The sequence below is a fragment of the Sarcophilus harrisii genome, chromosome 1, assembly GCF_902635505.1.
Source record: "Sarcophilus harrisii chromosome 1, mSarHar1.11, whole genome shotgun sequence".
Lineage (NCBI taxonomy): Eukaryota > Metazoa > Chordata > Mammalia > Dasyuromorphia > Dasyuridae > Sarcophilus > Sarcophilus harrisii.
In genome coordinates, this window is record NC_045426.1 from 654,088,901 (window position 1) to 654,106,232 (window position 17,332).

At 42.8% G+C, this 17,332-nt stretch overlaps 1 protein-coding gene across 1 annotated transcript; it reads right to left on the reverse strand.

Annotated features, from left to right (window-relative positions):
* Positions 1–5,958: 5,958 nt before the first annotated feature.
* On the reverse strand, positions 5,959–10,653 carry FEM1A (fem-1 homolog A). The gene has a single exon (XM_012542027.3). The coding sequence runs from the start codon at positions 9,795–9,797 to the stop codon at positions 7,824–7,826; it is 1,974 nt and encodes a 657-aa protein (XP_012397481.3). The 5' UTR covers positions 9,798–10,653; the 3' UTR covers positions 5,959–7,823.
* Positions 10,654–17,332: the final 6,679 nt, after the last annotated feature.

A 17,332-nucleotide genomic window follows, 5' to 3' on the forward strand; every position in this document is an offset into this window, starting at 1 on the left:
GAGCCTGCTGCCATAATTATTTTTGGTCTAAAAGAGATGGCCAAATGACCATCCTTTTATTATTAAATGTAATGGTATTATTAATAAAAATGATTAAATTACCTAGGAAAAAAGTAAGCAACTAGAGGGCAGGATCTGTAATTTATATCCCTTTATTTTGGCACCTAGGATTGCCTCCTTCCCTGCATCTAAGTAAAGTTTGTGAATGATTCCTACTTTTATGGTCATCATTCTCATGAGATCCTAGATCTCTTATTCTTCTGAATGGATTCTATTATTATTTTGTCTATCTTTATAAAAAAGAAGTTGTTATTTTGTCTGGAATAGCACTATATCTGCGAATTAATTTAGGTATTTTTATTATAATGCTTCTGTCCTTGGCTAATAATAATAACTCACTTAATCTACCAGTCACAGATTGCTTTATCCTTCTCACTTTTGCATATTTTGTCTCTCCAAAATTAAATGCTTTCAATTGGCAGAAATAGCATCTAGCCCAAGGCCCGGCACATTGTAATCACTCCCTAAAGCTCCTGGAACAGAAAACCAACTACTATTTGTGACAAAAAAGGACAGAAAATGGACTTCTGTTACTCTGCCCACAAGCTTATTGCCCAGCCTGGGATTTTTGTTGGCTTGGGGAAATATGAATTCACAACTTCTTCCATTTTGTACTTAGCTGCCCAATCTCCAGAATGGTAAACATATTTCTCTAGGAATAGTCAACTCAGGCCACCTTTGGGAACATCTGGAGTAAACTGACTTTATCTCAAAAATTACCATTAGCATGCAATTATAGGCTTTTAAAGTGTTAAATGATATATATTTGTTTATTGCTGGAAAGAATTCTAGAGTCAGGAGATCCGAGTTCTAGTCCTGACTGCCAATAACTTGCTGAGTAAGTCACTTCTTTGCAGATTAATTTTTGGCAGATAAGGGAATTGAACTAAATTGATGTCCAGCTCTGACAATTTATATTCATAGATTTTCTCCAAATCTGGCAATCTGTTTTCCAAGGTCCCTCCCAAACCTGACATTCTGTATTCCAAGTACCTTCCCAATCTGACATTCTAGGTTCTAAGGTCCTTCCCAAATCTGACATTCTGTATTCCAAGGTCTCTTTAAAATTCTGCTAGTCTGCATTTTAAGAACCCTCTCAGTTCTGATATTCTGTATTCTTTCTAACTCCGAGATTCTATGTTCTAAGGACCCTTTAAGTTCTGATATTCTGTATTCTAAGGTTCTGCCCAGTTCTGACTCTGTTTCCAATTTTAAGGTCTCTTCCCATATTCTATGGACCCTTAAAAGTAAAAATCTGACATTCTAACATAGTGCCTAACTTTAAATGCTTTTTAGCTCTGGGATTTTGCATTTAATATATATGTTCTATAAATTTTTTAACTCTACTAATTCTAAGGATTGTCATCAAGTGGGAATGTCCTCCCTCCTGGGGCTTCCAAAAGTGCTATCTTCTTGTATTTATCTGAGTTCATGTGCTACAGCCATGGCAATTCTCCAACAAAGGCTCTCGATAATAGAAATCTTTGATGTCTGCATACAGATCATGTTCTTTTGTTTGCCATGGAATTCTGAAACCTATGGACAGAAGGATGGAGGTGGAGGAATAGAGAAAAGTACCATCAAGCTCTACCCACAACTATTCCACAGAGATCTAGAAAATGTTCCAGAGTGAGTCCTAGTGGGGAAAACCAAGAAAAAAATACCACAGTGAGTCATTTTTCCAGTTTAGATTAGCCTAGGGAGACAGACCAAAAGAGACAGACCAAAAATAAATCTGTCAATACTGGAGATGGGGATTTAGCTAGAGCTAGCACAGGAACTGAATGTTGTCCTGTCTGATGTAGTGTACAAGGACAAGAAAAGATACCAGACTTGCCATAGAGGGGTCTGTCCTTGTGCAGGAAATGGGAACAGGTAGCTCTGTCTCTCACTGATCAGCTTTTAAGTAGTAGATCCATTGTAGACTGAGGAGAGGTCCTGTAACTAAAGGTCATTGTCTAGGGCAAGATGATGTTGGGGGGCCCTAGACTATGTACTGAGCGAGACGATGAAGAATTAATCAGAAGCTCTGTGGCTTTGACTCCCAGCCCTGGCCTTTGCACAAAGACCAAAGTCAAAAAATATGGTTAGAAAAATGAGCAAACACACATGCATGTGTGCATGAGTACACAACACACACACACACACATACACACACACACACACACACAGAACATCTTGTATATCTGAAATAGCTTCCATGGGGGATTCAACACTGCAGATAAGGATTTGTCACTGAGGCAAGAAGAGTTGTTCTGGGATACTCATTCAGAAGGGAGATAAAAAGGCATAAGAATTGGGGATGAGCAATAAGATGATGAGAAGATTGAACAAAAAATAACCATGAAAATCAAAAAGTGTAGGACCATTTGCTCCAGTTCCTCAACATGATATTTGAAGCCCTATTTGACTGACCTAGTGACTCCTTCCCTTCTTTTTCACATTATAGAACTCCCTTCCAAAATCTTCTAATCCAAAGTTTCTTAAATTGTGGGATCTTGTAACTGAATGTGGGGGCTGCAAAATTATAATTTGTTATCAGTAAATGTTTGATTTGTATACCTATTTTATATATTTGTATACCTGGGGTCATGTAAAAATCTTAGGCAAAAAGGGGTAGCAAGTGGAAAAAGTTTAAGCAGCTCTGGTCTAACTGAACCAAGTTCTCTCTCACCACATGCTTACATCAGACCCAAAGCCTAGTCTACCTTTCCTTTACCACTCACTAGGCAAAAAACCTCACTCATTCTTCAAATCCTCATTCCAAGGCTGCCTCCTTTATCTAGAATCCTCCTTGATCTACAATGCTGGGATCCTTCTTCCTTCGAGTTCTCATTCCCATTGTGTTCCAACTTCTATGTACTTATTTGTCCCATTCTTGTCACTAGACAAATTTATAAACTCCTTGAGGGTAATGTCTTATTTTTGGGATAACTCATGTTGGTCTTGTATTTTTATTTTATAAATCAAGTTCCTCATAAAACACGGCAAAGACATGCAAAGCAAGTAGTGCTGCTCCATTTTTTGGATGAAGAAACAAACTCAGAGGAAAAGCCTGACTTACCCCAAATCACAAATTCTAGGTCATATAACTCCAAGTCCAATGGTATAACAATGGATTTTAATTTTATAGCCCCCAACCTGTATTTAACATGGTGCTTAATAAACCTTCATGCTGAACTGAGTATCCCTGACATTTCTCCTCAAATTCTAGTATTATAAATGTGAAAAGATGCTTGTGGGAAAGGAGAAATCTGAGGAACTCTCCTTCCCCCTTCCTCACCCCCATTGGTTTGTTTAAAAATTGCCATTGGGGAGAAAAAAGATTGGCAAACTCAGGTTAACCCTAGACAACATAAGTAAAACCGTGGTACCATAGCTGTTATTGTAACTGTTATATGTATCCGTTATTGTAACTGTTCTATGTATATCCATACATTGGTATAACCAGGGCTTCTTAAACTTTTTCTACTTGCGACTCCTTTTGCAAAAGAAATTTTTATGACTCTGGATATGTAGTTATATAAGATAGATATATAGACTGAATATTAACTGATAGCAAATTATAATTTTTCACCCTTCACATTCAGTTAAGCGACTCCACATAGAGTTACGAAACAATAAGAAGCGGGAGTATAAACCAAACCTCATGTCTGGAATCCACTGTATCTTTCAAAATTCTTTCTTCAGGCTCACAAACCTCAGGATCCAAACCTTCCTTGAAGCTTTTATCATTCTCATCCAAGCAAAGGTGAGGCTATTACCCCATTTCCCACAGCCCTCTATATGGACCACTCTTTCATTCTTTTTATTACAGTTATTTGTGGACATCTTTCCCCCATTTAGAGAGAAAAGGATATCCTTGTCTTGCTGACTTGGATCATTTCTTGTAGTGAAAAGACCAGACAAGTATACACACACACACACAGAGAATATTGCAGAAGAAAATACAAAACTTCCTGATTTCACATCTTTCAAGGTTGGTTTCAGGTCATCTTTTACATGCCCTTAACTAACATTTTTCAGGGATCAATTTTCAAAGTTTCCAATTTACATTTTTCTCTTGTCAAGGTCTTTGGGCTGTTGTCAGTACTTCATGTTCTAGCAAGAGATTTAAGACACATCCCTTTATATGTGACTTGATTGCCTGTGTAATACAATCTGTAATTTGTTAGGGACAGTGCTGTGCTTTTTAACAGCTTACAGAGAGCTTCAGCACAATGGGATGGACCTCCAACTGTTTCTATTTCATGCTTTTTGGATTTAATACTAATATGAACATAAAAATACACCCCCCAGAGTCCTGATGCTATTACTCTGGGACCCTTAATTTACACACAAGAATTCAGCCTTGGCCATCATAGGGTCAGGCATATGGCATATTCCATAATTCTTTAATGTACACAATTTTTAAAAATGTACACCCAACTTTTTGAAGGTTATTTCTTGAAAAATATACTTATAGCATTTTTTTTTTTTTTTTTAAGTCAAAAGCACTTTACAATCTTGAATGCCACACACAACATTCCTGTGAGGTAGGATAGTATCCTCATTTTACAGTTTAGGAAAACAAACCCTCTGAGGTTAAACTCAAAGGTCTTTTTTGTCCTAGTGCTTGGGTCCCTAAGCTAATCCATGCCATGAATTTAGGGAGCCAGCACTTGGAGGGGGAAAAAGAAACCTATCCAGTGTTTATCCTTTTCTCAAGCCAAACTGGATTTTGAGAGATTAGGAAGCCATGCAAAGGAAGGCTGTTAACCATTCAATAATAGTTTCAACCACTAGGTTGGTGAAACAGCTTTCTAGGTTTATTAGGTCTTTTTTTCTCTTGAAAAATGTTTGGAGAAATCTCAATATGAGCCATCTTTTTTCCCCCCCTTTTGTGGTTAAAGCGATGAATACTTGGTTACCATCATACGGTTCTTCCAAGGAATAGGATAAAAATGATAGCATAGAATTTACATAGTGACTGTGTTGGCTCAGTTACAATCATAGCACTAGACACATGGCACTAGGAAGCTACAGCAGAATCTCATCTTATTTGGGCATTGGACACATCATTTTATGGCCTCTACCACAGTGAGAAGGGTTGTAGACATTAGTAACTACAAAGGGGCTAAGATCTGATTTTCAGAATTAAACCAAACTTATGGAATGGCTAATTTATAAAAACCTACCACATCAATCAGTTCAAAATGATAAATCAACAGGTTTAAGGTTGCAACTTAAGCTGGTGAAAAGGCACTTAGTGGGAAAAGGGATTACTTTCTCCCCTCAGGATGCCTCCTTTCCAGGGCCACGGTGCTCCTGGTATAGTCATTAGGTAGACTTCACTTTAGAGTTCATCAAAAAGGAAGTTCCTTCCCTTGAGATCCATACACATGTCAGATGCCTCTTTGGGGGGTGGGGGTGACAGTCAACGTTGGAGAACTGCAGATCCGGAAGGTTAAATCCAGTAGTCCAAAGATATCATCCCCAGCCTTCCGGAAGCACTACCAACTGCCCAGCAAGACACTTCCCCCAAGCTGTTTTTGATCAGAGCTAACCTTACCTTGCCTTAGTTTAGAAGTTGTCTATGCTAATTTGCAAGACAATTTTATCCAAAAGTGGGAGGCTGTTAACTTTCTGAGGTTCTTGGAAGCCTTAAGACTCCACTGGCCAATGGCTTGCAAAGAAAGTCCAAGGGGACAAAACAAATCACTTCACAACCAGGCCTCCTCTGTCCAGTTATTGATGTGGTATATATTACCGTAGAGTTCGGGGGGGTGGGGGGGAACGGAGGAGTCTTAGTCCTGAAATACAAGGTCAAACTAGAATGGGCGGAGACTCCCTCCCCTATCCAACCCATTCACCCACTCCCCAGCCCCTTTGCCACACAAATGAGCAACCACCAAGGAATTCCCAGGCAAGTCGGTCTAGTGTCTTTTCTTTTTAATTACTTAAATATAGGAGCTTAGGCTCACACATTAAACAAGCTTATTTTTTTTTTTTTTTTTTTTTTTAGTTTATTCTGCATTCCAGTGAGAACATTAACTGCATTTTCCACCTTGATAGAAGTTAAGCTGTCTTATAAATAAATCAATTTATAGTTTAACACTGCAAAACTAAACGACAGACCTGGTTTCCTTAAAGGGGCAGGGCATCAGATTATCAGCATCCTGGTCTTTGGTGGCCTGCAAACACTAATCTAATGGTGGCTTTTAGATATGCAGTACAGTGGATTAGTGTCAAAACTTCACTCTCCTGAGCCTGACCTTTCTCCAAAAATGAAGAGGGGCAGCTGTTTAACCTTTTCTGCTAGACTTTCACTCTGGCCAGGCCAATAATCTCCCTGATGCCTGCCAAAGCCTCTGTAGTCAGTCATCTCTCCTGAGAAAAAACCCGTGATGGCATGTTTTCCAAGACCACCTGCTCTTGCCAGCACTTAGCCTCCCGCTACGGGAAACAGAGCTTTCTGTAAACTCGAGTTTAAAGCCCGTCACTGACGGCCTAATGCCGACATTCTAGTTGCATTTTCTTTATTAAACTACTGCCCTATGTGGGACCTCCAGTTCTGGTAGACGGCTTTAAAAACAATTACAGCCCCCAAGTCACGGAGTCTATCAATTAAATGACAAAATGAGCATGGAGACTGATGCTGGGTAGGAAACGTTCTCTGGCTTTAATATGGAAACAAAAGCTTTGGTGGCTCCTTCTGTATCAGAGAACCGGTGTTGAGCACAGCCCCTCGAACATAGTGCTGGTTCATGGCTTCTAAGCAAGTGAGTTGGGGAGGGGGCTCTCCTACCAAGGGGAGAAATTTGGGAGGCCCATGTGCTAAGGGTAGAATGAGGTTTTAAAAATGGAACTGTCTATAGAGCTTTATGGATTGAAGCCAGACTTCCATATTAAATGTAAAGCACACACAAGTCTTCACACACCATTTTTGACCTGCATTGCCCATACAAGGGACTGCAAAACAAATACTGCTTTCAATCAAACGGATCTGTCAGTGGGATTGGGGGGAACCGCAGAAATCCAGCTTCACAAACAGGCAGCAAAATCTTAGGATTTCTGCACAACACTTGCGACCTGGTCACTCAAAAAATAAAAACCAAACCAACTGAAAGCTGTGTAAAGTGGTGGCCAGTTCTACTGGGCTCCAGCTGACCCCCACTCCATGGTAACCAGGACAACACAGAGTAGTTGGGGACAAACTAGGAAAAAGAAATCGCCTTGCTTCTTGAATTGCAAAATTGCGCCACCGCGACCCTTAAGTCAGGAGATAGCTTCTCGAGAGCCCTGACAGCTGAGTTGATTGGGCATCCAAGGGGAAAGAGGGCAATAAACCATTTTCTGCTTCTATCTCATGTTCCGGTAGGTTAGGAAGGCCACGGCTTCCATCTCTCTGCCCCTATGGTAAGGTCAACGTAAGCCTCCCAGCACTCGGGAGGACAGGAAAACACAGAACTCATGAAAGAACTTGGCGTTTCTTTCTCCCTTCTAGCAATAATTGAATTGATTGAGGGAAGGTAGCTTCCTGGTGCACTTCCCTGAAGGCCTTTATGGTGTACTAACTCTGGATTTCTCACTCAAAGGAGAAGTCAATGGGGAATATGGAAGCTCTAGACCCCACCCCGAGGCACATTTTACCAGAAGCCATCCCACACAATCTGGGGAGGTGGGAAATATAAGGTGTTACACAAAGCCCTGGTACCTCCCTCTCCGCTGAGGATGGATGGTGAGCAAGGAGGGACGGTGAGGGGGAACCCCCCTCCCCCCATTCAGTGCAGTTCAATGAAAGCCTCCAGTTCTTCGGGGATGAAGCCCTTGTACGGGACCTTGTGCTTGTCTAGGGCACGGGCTGCAAGGCACTGGAGGGTAATGTAGTTGAAGGGCTGCATGGTACTCTTGCTGAGCAGCTTTTCATCCAGCAGCTCATAGGCGGTTTTCTTGAAGGCATTAGTTGCATCCATGTGGGCACCAGCCTCCATCAGGGCACTCATGATCAGGGGGCAGTTGTTTTGGGCAGCTATGTGCAACGGGGTGTTGTTGTCAAAGTCCCTGCTGTCTGGGTCAGCCCCGCACTCTAACAGCACGTTCACCACGTGCAGAGAGGGGAACTTGCCCACCGGGTAGCGGCCCACGGCAGTCGTGTCCTTGTCCACAGCCATGTGCAAGGGGGTGAAGCCGTTCTTGCCCCGGGGACTGCACTTGAGAAGCCTGTAGACAGTCTGGCGTTTGAGGTGCTCTTGTTCGGGGGAGCATTCCACTTTCTCCAGAAGATAGATCAGGTGGAGGATGATCGCGAGGGCTTTGGTGAACTGCGAAGCGTCCCCAGGGTCTTTGGGGTGCTGCAGGGCTCTCTCCACTTCCCGAACCCCCTTGCTGAGCACGCCCATGAGGTCGGCGAAGCCGATCTGGGTCCCCAGGCTGCCCTTGGTGGTTCGGTCCTGCAGCACGTAGGAGAAGAGTTCTGCAAACGAGAGGAAGCTGCTGGCGGTCATGGGGCTCAGCGGCTCCAGGTTGCTCTGCTGCATGTCCAGGGCGTACTTCCACAGGTGGATGCACCTCTCGAAGTTGCCCGAGTCGGCGTACACCGCCCCTCGGTAGCGAATGTAGTAGGAAGTGTCGGGGTGGGAGGGCCCCAGGATGCGCTCGCGGATCAGCAAGGCCTGCATCCGCATCTCGTCGGGGTCGGTGATGAGCGCCTCCAGCTCCTCGGCCGTGTTCACCTCCCTGGAGTAGTCGTAGGCCAGGACGAGCTGCTGGGGCTCGGGCTTGGGCAGGTAGGCCCCGCCCTGGTGCCGCAGCTCCATGGCCCGCCGCCAGTACTTGAGGGCGCCCAGCAGGTCGCGCTTCTTGTCCACGAAGGTGGCGCCCAGCAGCTCCAGGGCCTCCACGGCGGCCTCGCGGCTGGCGGGGCAGCAGCTCTCGTGGGGCGGCGGCGGCTCGCCGCAGCTGGTGCTGGGCAGGGCGGCCTCGGGCGGCCGCGGCCGCAGGCGGGGCTCGGGGGCCGGCTGCTCCTGGATGAGGTACTCCACGATGTTGGTGTGGCCCGTGACGCTGGCGGCCAGCAGCGGGGTCATGCCGTAGCCGTCGCGCTCCATGCGCGCCTTGCAGCCCAGGAGCAGCTGCAGGATCTCCAGGCTGCCGGACTCGGCGCAGTCGTGCAGGGCCGTGTTGCCCTTGGCGCTGCGCCGGTTCACCTGCGCGCCCTGCTCCAGCAGGTAGCGCGCGATCTCGCAGTGGCCCTTGTAGCAGGAGATCATCAGGCAGGTGTGCCCGTGCCGGTTGGCCACCTCCAGGTCGGCCTGGTGCTCGCCCACCAGGTACCGCACCACGTCCAGGTGCCCGTCAAAGCAGGCTGCGCGCAGCGGCGTGGAGTTGGTGCGCGTGGTGCGGTTGACCGAGGCGCCGCGCCGCAGCAGGCTCTGCACCACGCCCAGGTGCCCCGCGGCCGAGGCGGCCCACAGCGGCGGCGCGCCCTCGATGGTTTCGCCGTCGAAGTGCACCGAGCCGCCCGCCTCCACGCTGGCGCCGCAGCGGTCCACCAGGTACTCCACCACGTCCAGATGGCCGTAGCGGGCGGCGATGAGCAGCGGCGTGCCCCCGGCGGCCGGGCCCCCGCCGGCCCCGGCCGCCGGCTCCCCGGTCAGCTCGTCCAGCTCCTCACGGCTGCGGCCGCTCAGCAGCTTCTGCAGCAGCTGCAGCTTGCCGTCGCGCGCTGCGTTGTACACCGCCGTGCGCAGATCCATGGCGCGCGCCGCCCCCCGCCCATCGGCCGCGCGGGGCCGGGGCAGGGCCGGGCCGAGCCGAGCCGAGCCGAGATCGGCGGCGGGCGAACTAGAGCCCAGCAACCTTCACCCTCTCCCCAGCCGCCATCTTAGGCCTGCCGCAGGCAGGACAAAATGGCGCCCGGCGGCGGGGAGGAGCCTACGGGGGCTCGCCGCGCGCGAGGGCCGCTGGGAAATGAAGTTCTCCGATAGGGACGGCCGCCGCGCAGAACAAGAATCCCGGAAGTGCTAGCAGGAAGCGGGAGCCGTTCACATGAACCAGAGGAGAGAAGGGCTGTGTGGGAATTGTAGTTCCTACCAACGAGACTGTGACGGTTGCGGGGCTAGGGTTGGTGATCTTGTCCGAACTATGCTTCCCAGCATGCAAAGCAGTTCTTCCGTCCCACTCCCCTCTCAACTGCTGGCCGGGAAAAGCGAGGAATCTCTGGATAGGCTAGGCTCTTTCAAACGTCACCTTCCGTTGACCAATAGTAAATGGACGATCGCTCTCGATTCGTTTACTCCTTCAGCGCCCGCCTTCAACCGCCTTCAACCACCAGGCAACTCCATTTCCCGGCAATCTTTGGAAGGAAGAGAGCGGCAAGAGAGCCAATCAGAAGCTTGGGTGGTAGACCACCTTCGGGTGGGGCGGATTGAGGCGGGGTTTTGTTGTTAATTCCTTCTGTGGGTGGTCCGTGAGGCCCTCTCGGGTAGGAGAGCGATAGGGGGCGCTGGGCAGCGCCCAGGGCGGCTGGGAAGCCCCGGCGAGATGGTGATCCTCTGCGCCACAGAAGACCCTGGCCTAGTCGCTCCCGCTTTATTTCGTCTGTGTCGCAGGCGGGACCGTGTAGCTAGGGACGCAATCGTCCCAACCGTCCCTACAGTGCCTGGGGCGGGGATGGGGTGGGATCCGGAGGGGGGGGGGGTGGGAAGGGAGAAGCAGTGAGGCGCATTCGGCCCGTGGGTTTGACCTTCTAAATCTTCTAACCCGACGCGTTTTACAGAGAAGACCGGGGTCCGGATAGAATTCGGACAATTAGCATTCACTAAAAGGCCACTCTAGCCAGGGCTGTGCCGAGAACTGGAGATGTCAAAGAAAAAACTAACTAACAAAAAAAAAACCGGCCCTGCCCTCAAGGCGCTTCCTGCTCCGTGGGGGAGACACATACAAAGCGCGCTGTACAAAGTACAGGAAGGATAGGAGAGAGGCGATCCCGGAAACGCCCTGGCTTGGAAGAGGATCAAAAAGCTGCTTCTAGAAGCTGAAATTGAAGGAACCGCAAAGTGCAAATGACGAGTGAAACTGCCCACCCCCTTGGAGCTGACTTGCTAAGGTCACAAATGGACCGCTAGTATCACAGACTAGCAGCTTGTTCAACTGATAAATGTTTCCGTGGAAAGGAAGAACACTGGGAGTCAAGGAAGACCCAAGTTCCAATTCTGCCGTAGATTTAACTGTGTGACCTTTGCCAAGTCACTCAACTTTTCCCCAGCCTTAAGATTCCTCATCTATAAAATAAGAGGGTTGGATCCCACGGTCCTTTCTTTCTAGCTCCAGGTTTATGAATTTATGACTACAAAGCCAGCCCTGGCACCTGAATTGTCACATGGGACCATCATGCTCAGTATGCACCACACCACAGGGTCAGATGAACTGGAGGTTAACCCTCATGAATCATGGAGATTCACTTTAAAACAGTCACTTGTCCTCTATCCCCTTTTATTTTTTTTTTAATAATAAATTTTTATTTTTCAAAATATATGCAAAGATAGTTTCCAACCTTTACCCTTGCAAAACCTCCTGCTCCAAATTTTTCTCCCTCCTCTATATCCAACTCCCCTAGAGAGCAAGTAATCCAAAATAAGTTAAACTTGTACAATTCGGATAAAGATATTTCCGCTTTTGTCATACTGCGCAAGAAAAATCCGATCAAAAGAGGAAAAAAGAGAAAGAAAAAACAAATAACAAAAAAGGCGAAAATACAGTGTTGAGATCCACATTCAGTACCCATAAAACTCCCTCTGGATGCAGAAGGTTCTCTCCATCACAAGTCTATTGGAATTATCTTGAATCACCTTGCTGTTGGAAAGAGCCACATCCATCAAAATTGAACATCATATACTCTTGTTGTGGTATACAATGTTCTCTTGGTTCTACTCACTTCACTTAGCATCAGTTCATGTAAGTCTTTCCAGGCTGTCTGAAATCAGATTGCTCATCTCTTATAGAACAATAAAATTTCATTATATTCATATTACCATAACTTATTCAACCATTCCCCAACTGATGGGCATCCACTCAGTTTCCAGTTCATTTTCACTACAAAAAGGACTACCACATATGGGTTTTTTCCCCTTTTTTGGTGATCTCTTTGGGATATAGACTCAGTAGAGACACTACTGAATCAAATTGTTATTCAGAATGATTGGCTGACTTTATAACTCCACCAACAATGTATTAGTGTTCCAGTTTTCCCACATCCCCTCCAGCATTTATCATTTTTTCCTGTAATTTTAGTCAATCTGAGAGGTGTGACATTATCCCTTTTATAGAGAGGGGATACAATCAGCCAGAGATTCCTGACTTTGAGTTTGTGAACTTGTTTTTTTAACAAAAATTTTTGGTAACTCTCAATATCGTTTATTTTTGCAATCTTATTCACTTAGAAACATTTCTGAGAAGGGGTTCATATAAGACACCAGACTGTTAAGAGATGTCTAAAACATGAAAAAAAAATGTAAAGAATCCCTGAGTTAATAACAGTGGTTTGCTGTCATCCACATGATCAAACAATAAAATCCTGTTTGGTGCTCAAAGCATATGATGTGGGAAAAGGCAGCAGGTACTTCCTAGATTTATCAAATTGTTCACTTCCAGGAAGTGAACATGGCTAAAAGAAATGACTTTAAAAAGCCTATGAAGCATAAATGAATCACTGAAATTATATTTCTTACCTTCTCAGTGGGCAAAGGGAAAGAATATATAACTGAAAATTAAATTAGTAATACATGTTTGTAAAGCTTTTATTGTCTAAAGGAGATATATTGACTGAGTCATTTGATTTTTTTCCATATCCAAAAGACAAGTTTTTGGTGGTGTTTCCTCCCCCTCTCCCCCCCCCTCCCCCCAATCAGGCACAAATGAATCACTGAGAATATAAATCCACTGAACCAAAAATAGCTGACATTTATGCCACCCACCCTGTATGGTAGATTAATATGATGGAAAGGGCTAGTCTTGGAGGAACACTGATTGGTTGATCATGGGAATCATTTCTCCATGCCTTTTTCCTCATGTATAAAGTAGGGTTATAATACCTGAAGTACTTACCATCATATAGGACCATTTTTGAACCTCAGATGAGATAATGTTTGTAACAAAGCTTAGCAAACCTTAAAGTAGCATAAATGGCAACTATTTTTGGCTCAGTGAATTTATTCTCAGTGATTCATTTGTGCTTAAAGGGGGGAATCTTCTTCCAACCTTTTGAATCCTTTTCTTTTGCCCAAATTCACTTCTAGGAAGTCGATAATCTGATAAATATGGGAAGTATATGATGGCTTTTCCTATATCATGTTACTAAAAGTTAAATTCAGAAACAAACTAGATATGGAATCTGAAGTTGAAGCTTTCATTATTTTAGCCAGACTCTGAAAGCTATAAAAACTACAGGAGTTAGATCATCAAATGACTCAGAGACATACCTTCTATAAATAATAAAAGCCTCACACATGTATTAATATTTTATTTTTTCAGTTACAATTTCTTTCTACCCCCTAGCCTAGACAATGAAATAGTAACAAATATGATAACCATCATATATATGAAGTCATACAAAGCATTTTCACTTTAGCCATGTTCTATGTTAAAAATTGTTAGCCTAAATTCTGGGTCCATTAATTTTCTTATCTGGTGATGCATAACATTTTTCATCACAAGTTCTTGGGCATTCTGGTGGATCATTGTGTTGGTCACAGTAAATAAGTCTTTTTTTAAAATTAAAGCTTGTTATTTTTCAAAACATGTATGGATAATTCTTTGGCATTAACCCTTTTGGTAATGGGTTGTGTTCCTATTACTTTCCAATTCCTCCCCCCACCATCCTTCTCCCCTAGATGGCAATTAGTCCAATATATATGATCCCCTTATTTCCTGCTTTACTTCTAATTTTGACAGGATTGGTTTTGTTTGTGCAAAAACTTTATAATTTTATGTAATCAAAATTATCCATTTTGTTTGCCATGCTTTGTACTTATTTTTGGTACTTATTCTTGTTGTGTAGTTTGATATCGGGTACTGATTGGCCCTCTTCCTTTGCATTTTATTTTTCATTGATTCTCTTGCTATTCTTGACTTTTGTTCTTCCAAATGAATTTTGTTACTAGTTTTTCTAGCTCTTTATAGTAATGTGTAATAATTTAGGTGGCATTTTCATTTCTGTTATACTGGCTTGGCCTATTCATGAGCAAGTAATATTTTATTCACCTATTTATCTATGTCTTTACTTGTGTGAAGTGTTTTATAATTGTTTCTTTAGTTCTCATGTATCTTGGCAGGTAGACTCAAATATTTTATGCTATCTGCATTTATTTTAAAGGGAATTTTTCATTCTATCTCTGCTGGAATTTTTTGGTAACATATAGATAGAAATACTGATAATTTGTGTGGATTTATTTTGTATCCTATAATTTTGCTAAAGATGTTAATTGTTTCAACAACTTTTAAAATTTAACTCTAAGATTCTCTGAGTAAACTATCATAGCATATTCAGAAAGTGATAATTTTGTTTTCTCATTACTTCTACTTTTTCCTTCACTTTTTGGGGGTCTTATTGCTATAGTTAAAATTTCTACTAGAATATTGATGATAAATGGACATCCTTGTATCACCTCTAATCTTACTGGGAAGGCATCTATTTAGTTTATCTCTATTTCAGATAATAGATAGATACTATTTATTTTAAGAAAAGCTTCATTTATTCTTATGCTTTCTAACTTTTAAAAAATAAGAATAGATGTTTTGTAAACACCTTTTTATTTATCTATTGAGATAATTGTATGATTTTTTGTTACTTGTTACTTTTGCGTGTTACTTTTTTTTTCAAATTAAATTACAATTACCAAAAATACTGTTGTAATTAAAGTGCAAATTAATTATAGAACATTTACTGAGTTCATTGTAGTTTTTTAAATTTAAAAACAAGTGAATAATATCAAAATTACTGTACTATGGTGGCATGGAAAATTTTAAGAAAGGTTACTTATGCCAAAAAAAAAAAAAAAAGTTGGGAAAGAGTGAAGAAAACATTAACTTTTTATTGTATTTTATTTTTTCAAATACATGCAAAGATAGTTTTCAACATTCACCTTTACAAAATTTTGTGTTCCAAATTTTTCTTCCTCTTCTCCCCATTCCCCAAGACAGCAAGCAATCTGATATAGGCTAAACATGTGCAGTTCTTCTAAATATATTTCCATGTTCACATTGTTGCACAAGAAAAATCAGATCAAAAGGAAAAAAAATAAAACACAAGCTAATGAACAATAATAACAAAAAAGGTGAAAATATGTTTTGAGCCACAATCAATCTCCATAGTTCTCTCTCTGGATGCAGATGGCACTTTCTGTCTTACAACTGTTGGAATTGTCTTGAATCACCTCATTTTTAAAAAGAGCCAAGTCCATTACAGTTGGTTATCCCATAATCTTCTTGTTGCTGTGTACAAGAGAACATTAACTTTTGAATCATAGGATCTGTTTCCAAATCTAGATCTGTTGCTTACTACTGATGTATAATTTGGGTAAATCATTTAACTTTCCTCTGCCTCAATACCTTCATCTGTAAAATGAGTAGACTAGATCAGATGGCATTTAAAAACCTTAAATCTAATCATCTCAGGGGCAGCTAGGTGGTGCAGTGGATAGAGCACCAGCCCTGAAGTCAGGAGGACATGAATTCAAATATGACCTCAGATACTTATGACTTCCTAGCTATATGACCCTAGGCAAGTCACTTAACCCCAATTGCCTCAGGGGAAAAAAAAAATCTAACATTCTCTGTGGTCTGTTTCAGCCCTGATATTTAATGAGTCTGTAGCCAAATAACTCAGGAAAAGTCATCTAGCCTCTTAGCTTTAGTTTCTTTATTTCTCCACCAGTTGCATGGATTGTTCTATCTGTCCAATAATCCACAAACATTTATTATGTAGTCATTATATATCAGGCACTGTGACAAGTGCTGGGGAAACAAAGAAAAAGCAAAAAAAAAAAAAAATCTTTGTCCTTAAGGAACTTGGATTCTAATGGAGGAAACAACATATACAAAGATAAAGAAGAGAAGTCTAAGTAGCAGTTGGGGAGGTAGGGAAGGCTTCCTGCAAAAGGTGGCCAGACTTGGAAGAGCTTTAAATGTCAAATAGAAGCATTTAGTTACTGGAATTTATATTGAGTAGAAGAGTGACATGGTCAGACCTAAGCTTTAGGAAAACCACTTTGGCATCTGAATGGAGGATGGATTGCAAACACTTGAGCAAGGAAACTATTTTAGTCTAAGAGAGACGTGAGGAGGGCCTGTACTTTGTTGAGTACTCATACAAGACAGGTGATGAGGAGATAGAAACAAGATTTGACACCTGAATGAGTATATGAGGTTGTGACAGTGAGGAGTAAAGATTATATATAATTGAGGATGGGAACCTGGTGAGGAGACTAGTGGTAACTTTATCAGTAATCCGGAAGTTAGAAGATGTATGGATTGTGTGTATAAATTAATGAGTTCTGAGTGATGTATAAAAAATTTGAGATATAATTTCTGGGTAATTTTATTATTCATGGTAGCATAGAATTAATAAAAGGAGTCAGTGATGTTCTCAAATTACAAAAACTTCTCATAGAATCCATGGAAGGGTAGGTATTCCTAAGGGTGGCAATTGACTGGTTAACAATAAGAGAAAATGAATATTATGAGGAGACATGGACCTTTTCTAAAGAGGACCTTGGGTATGTAACTTTGATAATGTCATTTACATCTAAATTATCCCAAATCTTGGACAATCTAGACAAAGAATTTGGTATTGATGAGGTTTAGATTTAGGGAACCCAAATGAGATTAGGGTTTCTGGTGGTCAGAGAGTTAAATGATAAGGTTTGAGGATCAGGAAACCAAATAGAGAGGTTTGGCTCCCCTGCAACCACTTGGGATTCAGTGCAAGGGTAGGGAGTTTTGGGGACTCCCTTCTGGCAGCACAATGGTTCTCTGTAAAGGAATTTACAGACCCAAAAACCTAGATTGATAAGAGGTTTATTATAGGAATTGGGAAGTAAAGTTAGAAATCCTGACAAAGAGGCATAAAGTCTCATTAGGGAAATGAGTGAGGGTAAAGAGAGGATAGCACTGGAAAAGAATATTCCAGTGGACAGAGGCCCTTGGCATAGCAAGCATGGCATAGCTGGCATGTTAAGAACCTCTGCAAAGAGAGATTTTAGATTGGCTCTTTTATAATGGGAGTTTTAACTAC

Bases quoted from the DNA above. Each gene is read 5' to 3' on its own strand.
- FEM1A (XM_012542027.3), bottom strand. From the start codon at position 9,797: ATGGATCTGCGCACGGCGGTGTACAACGCAGCGCGCGACGGCAAGCTG.